The sequence below is a fragment of the Mauremys mutica genome, chromosome 2, assembly GCF_020497125.1.
Source record: "Mauremys mutica isolate MM-2020 ecotype Southern chromosome 2, ASM2049712v1, whole genome shotgun sequence".
Taxonomy (NCBI): domain Eukaryota; kingdom Metazoa; phylum Chordata; order Testudines; family Geoemydidae; genus Mauremys; species Mauremys mutica.
This window is the reverse complement of record NC_059073.1, coordinates 88847607-88860928: the sequence shown is the minus strand read 5'-3', so window position 1 is coordinate 88860928 and position 13322 is coordinate 88847607. Positions and strand designations below refer to the sequence as shown.

The following is a 13322-nucleotide window of genomic DNA, read 5'->3' as shown; positions in this document are numbered from 1 at the left end:
TGAATAATTATGGATGTATGCTATTTTAGCTAGAATTCTGATCTACTCCCCAGCAAGGTTGTTGTGGCTAGTCTCTGCTCCCTTTGCAGTGCCTGACTGGCATGAAGAGTGTGGAGGCAGAGAATCTCTCCCTTACGACCATCGTGGATTCCTCACACTACCAAAGATATTCTCAATTATGATTCTTCATTTAAACCCAGAGTTACAAGGGCTTTGAATTATTTTCTTTTCTTGACTCTTCCCCTCCATCTTTTTGTCTCTGTTAAAAGAACAGTTAGTTGAACTTACTAACATGAGAAAGCTGAGCAAGTCTGGCTCAAACACCATGAAAGGGAAGATATAACAACCACTGTGATAGAAGTTGCCTCCTAACCTCTCAGTTCATCAGCGGGATTGCTTATAGTTTTAGCATAATTCAGCATATAAAATTTTCCCTGAACAGAAAACAAAGCCAATGGACAATATTTCACACAAGACTTCTTCTTCCCTTAGGTTATACTAAATTCAATTAAAACAAATTAGAGGATTGTATTTATTCTCCATATAACCACCAGTACTTATAAAGAAAATTGTTCACAAAGGGAAAACATAGGTGATCAGACACCTTAAAGGTAACATCGTAGGTATTATGGATACAGATAGAAGAGTAAATACATGAATCATAAAGAATGCATCAAATCAAGACCTAGATTTAACAATGTAATTTTCATACAATTGCCACAATGCACGGTAATTCATCAGTTTCTGCAGTACATAATTACTTTCATTTTAGAAGCTGTCTCCCACCTGCCTTGCCCAATCATAAGTGTATAATAATCAAATGTGTTTCCAATTAATTTGGATAGAAAACACAGGGGTGGGAACAAGATCATGGATCACCACAGCTAAAACAAAAAACGTGAAGCCACGCCAACATTTGTAATAGCATGTTTTCACCACAGGTTGTAGAATTGGAGGAAACTTGAACAGCATTACATAAACTTGTTTTGACATGATTGCCAAGACAAAAAGAGTTGAAAATTGTACATGCTAAACATTTTATACTTTAAAAGCTGCTCTGAATTGTCAAGAATAGCGGTAGCTGTACAACATAATAAATAGTATTTAACAATTTACTCGAAATAAGTGCACAGTATTTCTAAGAGATAAGGTAATCTACTTCCACAAATGTCTCAATAAACCAAAAGCAGCATTAAAACTTAAATCTAAATCTGTACAATGCAATTAGAAAAGCAAATATTTCAAAAGGATAACAGGTTCAGCACACATTTGCTATGTTCTAGTACCATCTTCTAGAAAAAGATAATTAGAATTTTCTGTAGTAAAAAAAATAGTTTGGACTGGGGAATTTGTGTAATCCACTTAATTTCATAAGAAGATGTGTGATTATACTATTTCTCTTTTCAGTTATGAATCAATAAGAATCTCATTGTTTCTCAATGCCTGCTTCATATTTAGTGCAAATACTTCTGAAAAGGATTTTCCAAGACATAAACTATGTATGTGGCTTTAATATATAATTAAGAGTTTAAGATATCCAGAACTTAAAACCCATGAAAATAAATCCTTTTCTTACACTTACTTTTACTTAAAAAAACACCTTTTCAACTGCATCCTTACTAGAAGCGTACACTATAATCACACTTCCAAGACACCTACTGGAAGAAACTGTGAATGAAATAGCTAGAAATTCCTAAAGCTTGGACCAAATTCACCCTGGATATTACTCCACTAGCTGCAGTGGAGTTACACCAGGGATGAGATTGGTCCCTTCTGCCTCAAGATACTGCACCTGTGCTTTACTCAGCCCAGTGCATGAAATAGTGCAAAATGGCTACTTTTAACACTAAACTTATCTTCTTTTCCTACAAACCTCCTCTTACAGGAAATGTTAGAGAGTGATCAGTATGCAAGTCTGGTTTAAGTTTAACAGACTTTCAAACATCATAGTATTAATTAGATGTATCAATTCAGAGGCACTGAATTGCCTCAAGGTTAGTATTTCTATACCATGTGTGGAATTCCCAGCACCATATGCTTGAAACTATTTTTTCAGAAACTGTGTGTGCTCTTCTTTTACTTGAAATAGCATGAATTTACTGGTAAAAAATAGAGCTTTTAATATACCAACATGACTATTTAATGACCATTCAAAGCAGGTTACGGAAGTATGGTATTTTATAAATGTTTCAACTGTCCTTCCTCTCAACATTTACTTCTGCCCTTTGTGGATTTTTAGTCTTCGGGTAAGTACAAAAGAAAGATCTTCAGGGTAGCACTTCTCCACTTGCAAATTCTGCAACCTTTCATTTTCATAGTGTTTCACCAGTTACATCTGTTTTTCCATTAGTGCCATCTACTGGTGTAACATTGCCACTAGGTTCTAAATCCTCTATGCTCATGTAAGCTAACAAACACACTTTCTATGAGCAAAATGGTGATTACCTTATTCATGCAGGTTATCTCGTTGATTTTCATAGGACAGCTTGCATGAGTAAGACAAGCAGGATTTGGCTCAATAACTTTTTGTAACATTGAAAAACAAAAAATACTTCATCTCTACAAAGAAGAAAGTAATTCTCTATGAATTCTTTTACTGCATTCTTTATTCCTATATATTTCAGTTCAGTCTAAAATAACCCCATATTCTTGATTGAAAGGCTGTTGGGCCCCATCTCCTCCTTAAATTAGACATCTCACAAAAACATACTATATGTTATGGATTTTTGTTGTTGTTGTTTATGCATTACTCCTTTGTGTAATACTATATTAGTTTAAAGCCAAAAATCAAGGACTCGATTTCTGTGTAGATTTTAAGTGAGCTATTTCTATTATTCAAACAAAATATTTTCTCATTGAATAGCTATCATTCAAAAGAAATTTCAAACTTTATAAACTAACATCATCCACCAAGTATGGGCATGAAAGCAAAGGTTGTTTGTGTATGGTTCTTTTGGAGTAATGAATTCACTACTTTTAAGGATCCATTCCCACAGATACATGCTCATGAGTATTCATAATATCATTAGTCTCTGAAAGTGCACATGTTTAGGGAGCTTAAAAATTTGCAGGACTGAGCTCTAGGTTTACACCCAAATCTGCTTCATTTACTCAATTTTCCCATGTAGAAATCTTTGTCCCACTTCTGATTTTTGTTGACTACTTTGGAAAAGAGCTTCAATTTCTGCTGAAAAGTAATTAATCATCCTAATAGCATTCAGAATAAGTAACATTTCTCTGTCTTTGTACAGTATCTAAATCTAATTGGATTGTACCCTAGTGGCTTTCCTTCATTGATTGGCATCACCAATAATGGTTACATCTACATTTGCTGAGGACTGGAACAGTTTGTCCTTTATGCTGTAATGTTTAGCTGATCGGATGCCACTTCTGTTGCCTCAACTCTTTGCAAATTACCATCTGCAAGCTTTGCTTTTTCTTGTCTCTCATCCACACCCTTTAATGTGTCTGGGCTTACTGGCAAGAGATCAGGTGCTGACTGTGAGCAGACCTCTCCATCTGCAGTGAAAGTTTCATCCTTAGCTTCAGGCTGTACATCCTTCTCATTGATTTCTGTCTCTTTATTTGTGACTGACGCATCAGCAATATTTTCAGATGGTTTGTCATCATCTTTTGCTACACAATTACAGCCTGCAGTAATGTCTCCAGTTTCCACCTCTGCTGCACCATTTGGAGGAACCTCAGTGGCCATCCCACCCAAGTATTCTGTCTTCACCGTTTGCTCCTTATTCTCTTCTGCACTGCCAGAGCCTACATTAATTGAACACTCACAGTGATAGTAACCAGATTCCTGCTTCTTCTTATGCATGGCACAAAGATCAATTTGACTGAAGACCTCTGTGCCAAAAGGGCTGTCTTCATATTCCTTATATAGATCCGAATTAATCTTTCTGAAGCCCTAAACATTAAGGAAGCATTTTAGCATTACATACTTAGGAAAGATTTTAGTCTTTAAATAAACTTTTTAAGTTTCATAAAAACATTTAAAACTTTAATACACTATAAAAATCAAGAAATTTCCTCCTCCCTCCAGTGCAGCCATGTTTATACAATACTAAATTAAGGGTGGGGGGAGTAGATCTACTCTGTTTTTCAGTTTCAAGGTGTAAAGAGATGGATGCCATGAGTAAAATAAGGTATAGCACTATTTTTGATATTTTTGGCTAAGCAAAAGACGTGTAACTTTTTTTCAGACAAGTTATTATGGGGTCATTTTCATTAGGACAATCAAAAAAAGCAGAGAAACTAGATCAAATCCAACATCCCAATAAGTTTTAAATGCCCTGCTCACTTCAGTTTTAAATATTTATCAAATGATGTTGTATCCACCATATCCACTGGGAGACTTTCACAATCTCCTTCATCACATTCAGGAAGGTTTCTCTATTATTCCACATAAAGTTTCATCCCATTACCACCTTGTACATACTGAATAATTCATCTCCCTCCTTGGTGTTTACACCTTACAATGGAAAGTAAATTGTACACTAGAGACAGATTACAAATAGAGCTCATACAGTTTCTTTCCCCTTTATCCAGAAGCAAGAAGTGCTAAAAAGATTCAACTCGGTGGCCTATTGTGAAAGCAAGCTTATTTCAGCAAACTGAAAGAAAGGAAAACAAACACACCAGAAGCCCAAGCTCTTAGAGAACTACTTATCGCTGTTGATATCTTGGCAGCTGAATACTATAGTAGTCACAATGTATAAATGGAAATGTCAGCATATGAAAACACTTCAAAGAATAAATATGTTCTCTTCATACACATACTAATAACTGCCATTCCATCATGATCTAGGAGTATGTTCAATGATCTTCGTAAATTAAGTGTTGTCAAAATTTAAAAAAATACATTTTCACTAAAAGCTCCCATAACTCCACTGGTAAAAATACAGTCTGAGTAATTTCTTTGCAATTCTCCGTATTAGTGGATTCAAGTATTATGAAGCTAGCTGCCCTTTACAGAAACTAATTAAGAATGTTTGAATAATTTTACAGTTAAGCTATCCCTAAAGGCTCTAATTCACTCAGTAATATGCTGCCAATATTTTAACAAGGATTTCCCACAAAACTTTTTGCCCCTTAGCCTATAACAAACCATATGTGTCAAGGGTCCATGTGCTTACACAGAAGAGGAGTGAAGGCTAGATGAACTAGTAAAAAGCAGAGAAACATCCCAAATTTCCCCTCAACCTAATGGGAAAGCTTTAACAGGGCTCCTGGGAGCTCTTTGCAGAACACCAGTGAATTCCCCTGTACCAATTTTGTTCAGCCCAGCAGTCTGAAAATACTTAAGATTAAGAGAGTGCAACATATATGAAAATAAAGAATTCTTCACAGTTTACTTTCTAAGTCTACAGCTAATGGTGGCTATAGTGCAGAAAATTTGCATAGTCTGCAGCATGGAAGTGTCATGAGAATTGTAAAAACAGTCGCAAAGTCACTTTGATGCTGGAGTAGGAATCAGAAAGAGAGCTTCAAAATTCAATGTTCTGTTAAAATATTAGACATTACAGGCTAGCCATTTAAAAATAAGGGCAGATGTATGTAAACCTGTGTGCATAGTTACCATGATGAGTAAAGTTGTGAGACTTTTCCTCTGTGCATTCAGTTACCAAAAATACATGTGCAATCTATATTTGCAATCAGAATTTGTGTGTTTGTGTGCACAATAGCATGGGCAGACTTCTAAGTGTCTGTATTAGAAATAATGTTGTGATGTTGTGTAACCCCGCAAAAAATCTCTGTCTCTCTATAGTGCCACCTGGCCCAACTAGAGATTGATGAGTCCACTACAGCCTTGGCTAAGAGCCATTAATGTTCTCTTATCACTTCTTTTATCAAATTCAGGCTCAGTCTACACAAGGAACTTATGCCAGTATAACTATGTTGCTCAGGGGTATGGAAAACCCACACCTAGGAGCAACGTAGTTTTACCGACCTAGCCGCTGGTGTAGATAGTGCTATGTTGACAGGAGAGCTTCTCACGGAGGTGGAGTATCTGTGCCAATGGGAGAAGCTCTCCTGTCAGCATAGGTAGCATCTTCATTAAGCACTACAGCAGCACCACTGCAGCACTGTCAGTGTAGACAAGCCTGGAGATATATTGGGACATATTCCTCACTGCTCTTCCTGGGAGAGTAATGGAGGCTCTCTCGAGGTTGTTCAATATGTGCTGGATGATTTTCTAAATCAATAGCAAGACTCATTTACTTCAATAGAAATAACACCAGGCTTTAACATATGAGGTGTCCCATTTTACTCATTTCCCATCTATGGTTAAAAGGACTGTGGTGAGAAAATGAGCTCTATCCGTGTAACTTATATTAGCACAAAGATGCTGCCAGCCAAACTTGCCCAGTTGACAGTTGCTCATTTGGTAGCAGCTGAGTTGAATAGCATGCAGCCAACACACCCAGCCTGCTCCTACAAGTCTTTTGTTACATGATAACATACTATTTCCATGAAGGCAAAGGCTAGTGCTCGCAAAAGTGTTTCATTGAAAGAGGATCAAAAGTTAATCTTTTCTAAGTGACAAGACCTTTGACAACTATCCATGCCACACATCTTACTAGCCACTGGTAATATAAAATATTCTCAATATATGACCAGGTTATAATTATTTTTCCAACTTCACATAAGAAGCACTCAAGATGCATTTGGTATAATGGTGAAGTGGTAGTTTATTATATGAAAAATGTAATTATAACCAGTAGATGGCATCATAATAGCTAAAACAAAATTTTGTCCTTTATTTCTTGATTTTGATTTTTATAAAGGTTCATTTCTTTCCTTTAGTCACTAGTAATGGATCAATTCAAGATAGTCCATTCTCTGTCCCTTCTTTACCATTACACTTTCATTCAAAGGGGTTCTAAAATCAAGTTAATTCTTAACACTCTCTTTCTCAGTTCTCATGTCAGATCTTTCACATATATACACCCTGATCCTCCAGTTTGATCTGCCTGAGCAAATCCTATGCCCTTGCCACACCTTATTGACTTAATTGGGACGATGTTTAGGCATAAAGAGGATGGTCATCCGTTGACCTTCATGTCCACTGAAGTAGGACAAAAAGTAATGGGCTTAATCTGCAGCAAGGAAAATTTAGGTTAGATATTAGGAAAATCTCTCTAACTATCAGAGTAGTTAAGCACTGGAATAGGCTTCCAAGGGAGATTGGATGTTATTTAGGACAGGTTGGACAAATACCTGTCAGGGATGGTCTAGATTTACTTGGTCCAGCCTCAGTGCAGGGGGCTGGACTTGATGATTGCTCCAAGTTCCTTCCAGCCCTACATTGCTAGGATTCTATAAAAGCAGGACTGAACTGAGGCAATCATAGGTCCAAAGTACACCCTACATGGCCAGATCCTGGTGGCATGGTTTCAGAGTTATGGTGAATGGGTCAGTTCATACCTCTTGGAGCTATTGTGTTTAAGGCTGTTTGCAGATTCAGATGGGCAGCAGTTATCAAATATTTTTATAAATGAAATCTGAAATTCTGATCTCAGCCTGTGAGGAGCTATGACCTTAAAGCACAGACATATTGTGACTATGTCTTAATCAGACCCTGAACAAGGGACCATCCAGATAGATCAGATTATAGGACCAGAGCCTTAGACATGACCTACGCAACATGCTGAACACCTTCAACCCTTCACAGAAAGTTTTCAGCACTTCAGGGGATTAGACCCTTAATTGGCTTTCAAAACATTCATCCTACAATAATCTTGCAGACAGAAAAAATAATACATTATTACAGGAATGCCAGCATTGATCTTTAAAACACAGATAGATGCTCTACCGTTCACAATTGCCAAATTAAAAGTCCTATTTCCAGTAGACTTTTAAAAAATCTTGAGAAATTCCTGCTCAAAAGATGACAACTATGTAGAAAATAATATTGTATGCTGTGTTAAATTACTGAACACTATCCCTTTACAATGACACATATATTCATTAGAATCCATTTATTTATTTTAAAGCTAAAGGTGCTGCTAAGCAAATTTCGTAGTTTTGAGACAGAAGTCAATTATAGTGACTACACATACATTCTATTTTTCTTTTGTATTAGACATCGATAGTGCCTGTATTTGTATAATCCCCCAAAGACAATTAAAAAACCAAGATTTCCAGCACAGAACCATAAGCTCTAACTTCTGATATTTTCTATCTAGCCTGGATTATATTTCATACACTAAAGGCAAACATCAAGTCAATCTGACATACTTGATGCACACAAATACAAGGTCACTTTCTTCTGCTATTATAGTTTTTTTCTGTTTTCTTTGTGCATGTACTTTCAGTGCATTAGTTTGGGATTATATTGACCTCATAAATATGAGAACTATTCTTAGGAACTAGCAGGACAATATTCCACTGGGGAAAGAATAAACTAATCACAGAGTTATTTTTTACTTTAATTGTAAGTGATAAAAACAGCCAAATCCCATGCCATGTTGCAGTAAAGGTTAGATCAGCACATCATATATTTATATTGTAAAAGAAACCAGCAGTTTGGCTTCAGTGTGACATTACTCTTGTTCCAGACAAATGTTGTTCAAAAGCCATCCTGTTGGTGTGAATGCAGTTAAACAGTGATATTGGCCATAGCAACAAAAGCAAACTATACCTTCTACAAACTACAAGCTTACACAATGAAGGAAGGACACACACTGTCTCTCTCAGTTGGGTATGAACATAAATGCATCCTCCATTTTGGCCAGTCTGCAAAACAGCATAGTCAGAGCTAGGAAATTATGTATTTCATGAATTACAATGAAGACTATTTTTTGCAGAGGAGTCTTTAAAACAAAGCCTAATGGGAAGAATTTAAATCAACTTAATTACCTTCCTTCTCAATGCAGGTGCTTTGGATAGCTTCAGAAATGTAAGGTGTGGTTTGAAGTCCTTACTCCCTGTAATATCGAGACCCATTTCACTGAAAGATCCCTCCACAGCTTCTGGTAAACAAGTGAATGAGAAGAGACAGTTATCTACAGGAGAGATCGTCAAAGACTATCATTTTCTCATATGAAACACTACATATGGCCATGGCTAGCCAAACTGCCATGGTTTACATTTCTTCATTCGTCTCAACATTCAAAATAAAAGTGAAATGTAAAACTAGAAATGGGCCTGAGATACAAAGCTTGGCTCTGGAGTCAAACTTCTCCTAAGTTCAAGAGACTGGAAACAAGACACTTCTCTCCTTGCATGGCCTTCCCATAATCAGAGTTTGAGGATGTGGGTGCATATGTCAGCCCCACAAGAAACAGTATGCAATACCAGCAGCTTCAAGTGGAGGAAACAATGAAGTGGAAGGTTACCCACACTCCCATGCAGAGCAGGAAGATGAAATAGAAGCTTGAAATGTGGGGGGAGAGAATTGGCAGATTACCCACAATGGCAAAAAAGGGTTGTGAATCAAAAGTAAGTATTACAGTTAGAACAGTACAATAAAGGAAAGTCAATTCCTTTATACCCTTAAACTCTACATATACACTCTTTTCTGGTTAATGAATACTCAGTGATATGAAATGCTCATGTTTCCTACTGTTTGGTTTTGAACTGCTTTGCTAATGAGAAAAAGTGTCTATTTCCACTGAAAGGTGATTTTGCTGTTGGCTACATGTCTTCTCAGAACTCAAAGAAAACCTTTTGGAGAAGGGAGTGTCACAATTGCTTTGATACTTTTTTTTTTTTTACAGGTTATTTACAAAGGAAAGGACAAATAGGTGCCCCTTGGGGCATCTAATTAAAAACAATGTTTTATTCTCAAATTCTTTCTTTCAGACTTGTCAATTAAACAATGTCAATTAAACAGATTTGGCAGAGAGCACACACTCTTCCTGGGCAAAAAAATAAGCAAAACTGCTAGGGAATTATGTGGAATCTAGTGTGGTTTTATTAACAAAATTCCAAAGTAACACTAAATAAACCCCAGCCTCAGCCTCTTTCTCAGGCTGAGTTGATTTTAAGGTTTCTTTCCCTCAGGATCACTCTGTCCCAGATCACATCACCTGCCAGAGGTATCAGAGGGGTAGCTGTGTTAGTCTGTATCCACAAAAACAACGAGGCGTCCGGTGGCACCTTAAAGACTAACAGATTTATTTGGGCATAAGCTTTCATGGGTAAAAAATATGCCCAAATAAATCTGTTAGTCTTTAAGGTGCCACCAGACTCCTTGTTGTTCCTGCCATAGGATTATTCCCACTTTCTTTATATTCAGGGTGTACTCTGAAGAACCACACCTGCCCAATAAATCAGCAGAAACAACATGCAGCTCCCTGCAGGGCTCCAACACCTAACAACAGTGGTGTAGCAGGAGCCCCTACCTTATCCTTATATTTTTCTCTCATTAATTGCTTCAGTGATAGGGCTCTGGCTAAGTGCAGAATGTGGACCTTTAAGTATTATGTGCTATATAACAGGACTTCACATGTCTGACAAGTGCATTCATTGCATTCACCCATCTCCCATTTTCCATCTCCATCTTTGTAAACCACAGTCCCCAAACAGTTTAGCAGCCATCTGTGTCCCAGATATTGCTTGCAAAAAGGAGCTGCCTCATGCCATTCTGCATCTCATTTGATTAAATGTTAGCATCAAGTCTCTGGCTTCGGGTTTAGAAAAGTGATATGTTAAAATGTCCCATCCTACATAAGGCATTTGTTCTCTGGTTACTGCTCCCCTACCTCAACATCTGGCCACTCTGCAAACATAATATCTCCATGTGCTGGAGTTATAACAATCCTCAAGTGTCTCCAGTCAAAAGACTGCTCTTTGTGCTACATCTCAAGCATTCCCCATTAATACTCTTTCCTCCCCTCCTCCTCACTAGTGCTGATCAGTACTTAATTTTATTCTTATAAAAACACATTTTTCTCATTGCTTAGTCTCCCTTTGTTTCTTAACACTCTTACTCACAAAACCATGAAACTAATACATAAGGAGTGGCTGGACAAGCACTTCCAGTGTGAACACACACTAGTGCAGGAGAATATGCAAGATCATGCTCACTGAAGCCCCTCTCCAAACATTCATAGGAACAAAACCTGTTCTCAAGATGGAAGTGAACATGAGAACCTGAAACATGCCCAAACTGAAATGTAATTTGTGAACATGTCTGTAAATAGTTTCCTCCGCTATTCAACCAAAACCCAATACCAGTCCTTTCACCTCTGCATTGCTACTGAACTGAAAGTCAAGACTTTGACAATTTGGTGGCTTATGGATTGGGTTGTGTGTGTCTACATCACAAAGGGCTCATCATGACTGATCACCCTGTTGCTAGTTTCATCATAAAGGTCAATGACTGAATGACTAGGTATTGAGACTGAGGCCTGGACTACGCTAAAGAGTTAGGTCAATGTAAGCTGCCTTACATTGAAAATATGATGATCTAACTCTGTAAGCATCTATTCTACAATGTTACTCCCACTGATGTAAGCCACCGACCTAATACCTCCTCCTCTGCAAGAGGCGTAGTGCATAGGTCGACGTACTTCGTTTACATTGACACTGCGTCAACCTCTCTATTGACTGTTCCGACTGTCAGTGCCTAGCAGCTAACAGCCCAGAGCCCTGCCGCCCAGGGATAACAGCAATCGACTGGCCTGATCTATAACCTGTAAGTCACTCTAATGCTGAATTTCACCAGAAATTCACTAGATTCAACTTAAAAGTGTGACTTAAAGCACCTGTGGATTCCACTTCTGGGGAATACTCTAAAGAAGGTTTCTGGCAAATTTAGGCAACTCCACTTAACCTACTGTGAAGGAGTCAGTAATTACAGAACCTTAGCTCCACTCATTTTTATATTCCCTTGATGCATGGAAGAAAATTATAACTTGTTTAAGTAGTGCCTTATTCTTGACAAAAATGAGCACTTTCTAATGTATTGCCAATTAATCTTGATAGTTTCACTCTTAAATATTTCAAATTACTTGTATAGTGTGGACAGAACAAGTACCTATGATTAAAATGTCCTTAACAGAGCCAGAGGTCTATGACTACTGATTTTTAGGGCATCACATTTCATGTCAGGAGACAGTAACGCCTCCCTAGAGACCAACTCCAGCATATTAGAATGAGAGCAGGTTAAAGCAAATAGGAAAAAGATGTGTGACATTTTATTCCCATATGTTGGTGTCATGAATAGTTAGTAAAGGGTTAAAGCATAGTACCTGGTGGGCACCTGACCTGAGGACCAATCAGGGAAGAGAATTTGAAACTCCAGTTTCAAATTCTCTTCCCTGATTGGTCCTCAGGTCAGGTGCCCACCAGGTACTATGCTTTAACCCTTTACTAACTATTCATGACAGTTGGAATTCCAATTAAAGTTGCATTGAAAGTTCAAATTTCAAAAACATTGACCAACTCCAATGAAAACCTTCTTGACAAAGACATGCAGAGTCAATAAGGGCACATTGAAGCAAATGAAGCTGGTAATAAGTCGTTTGAATTTTGCTTATATAATCATTCCCATAGAGCGGTTTTTCCCTCATGCAGCCTGACCACATCCAAAGGCAATGTATTTTTTTAAGCAAGCGTGAGCATGCAGTGAAGGAAGGATATTGTTTTTCGTCTCTATAGCAAATTGACCAATTGTTCTATGTCAGAATCGTCTAACGAACTTGGAAGGCATTTATTCAGATATTTTTGAAAGAGGATATTTTGATGCATATTTTCAAGGCTCATTATATGCAAGAAGATGATCAAAATTGTGGATAAAGAAGAATAAAAATATGGAATATTCAATTTCTTGAGTATTTTCTCAGTAGCAAGAGCTGGTAACTGAGTGAACAGTACAAAAACTGGCAGGTTGTCTCATGGTCGGACAATTTTGAAGTAGTTCAGGCAATCAATGTGCAATCAGATATTTAAAAAAATCAAGCACTGAAAGCACATGCCTGGGGTTTGCAATCAAAATTATTCTCTTCTTAAGGGGGTAGAGGGAGGGGTCATATTGCTGGGACTAGGTGCCAAGTTTCCAGAATCTCTGAAAATACTAGGTTACCCATGCAGGGAGCACATATGGGAATCTGTAAGCCCAATATTTTAGTAATTCTAAAAGTCATTACAATCTTACTATCATTAAAAGGGGGAAGGTACACCAAACATTCACGTGTGGAGCTGACAAAATTTAGCACATTTTTGCCTGTGCTAGAGTTATATGCTGAAGGTTGGTCTTGTATAGCAGTACTGATTGGCACTAAAAATAATACTGACTGCAAAAAAAAAAAAAAAAAACCTTTAGGGTTGTTGGAGGAGGACCAGGAACAGCATCTGGACAA

The 13322-nt window shown here is 37.5% G+C and overlaps 1 protein-coding gene across 3 annotated transcripts in view; it reads right to left on the bottom strand.

Moving 5' to 3' along the window:
- Positions 1–555: 555 nt before the first annotated feature.
- The window catches only part of LOC123364071 (retinitis pigmentosa 1-like 1 protein), a 58058-nt gene continuing 45291 nt past the window's right edge, over positions 556–13322 (bottom strand). For 2 of the 3 annotated variants that reach the window (XM_045005845.1, XM_045005846.1), the window contains exons 6-7: positions 8875–8987; positions 556–3919 (exon numbers count right to left, since the gene is read on the bottom strand). In XM_045005845.1, the coding sequence (XP_044861780.1) occupies positions 3356–3919; positions 8875–8987 (677 nt within the window). In that variant the 3' untranslated portion in view covers positions 556–3355. Of the gene's footprint in view, positions 3920–8678; positions 8752–8874; positions 8988–13322 lie in introns of all 3 variants that reach the window. The other variant, XM_045005847.1, reaches the window with a different exon arrangement.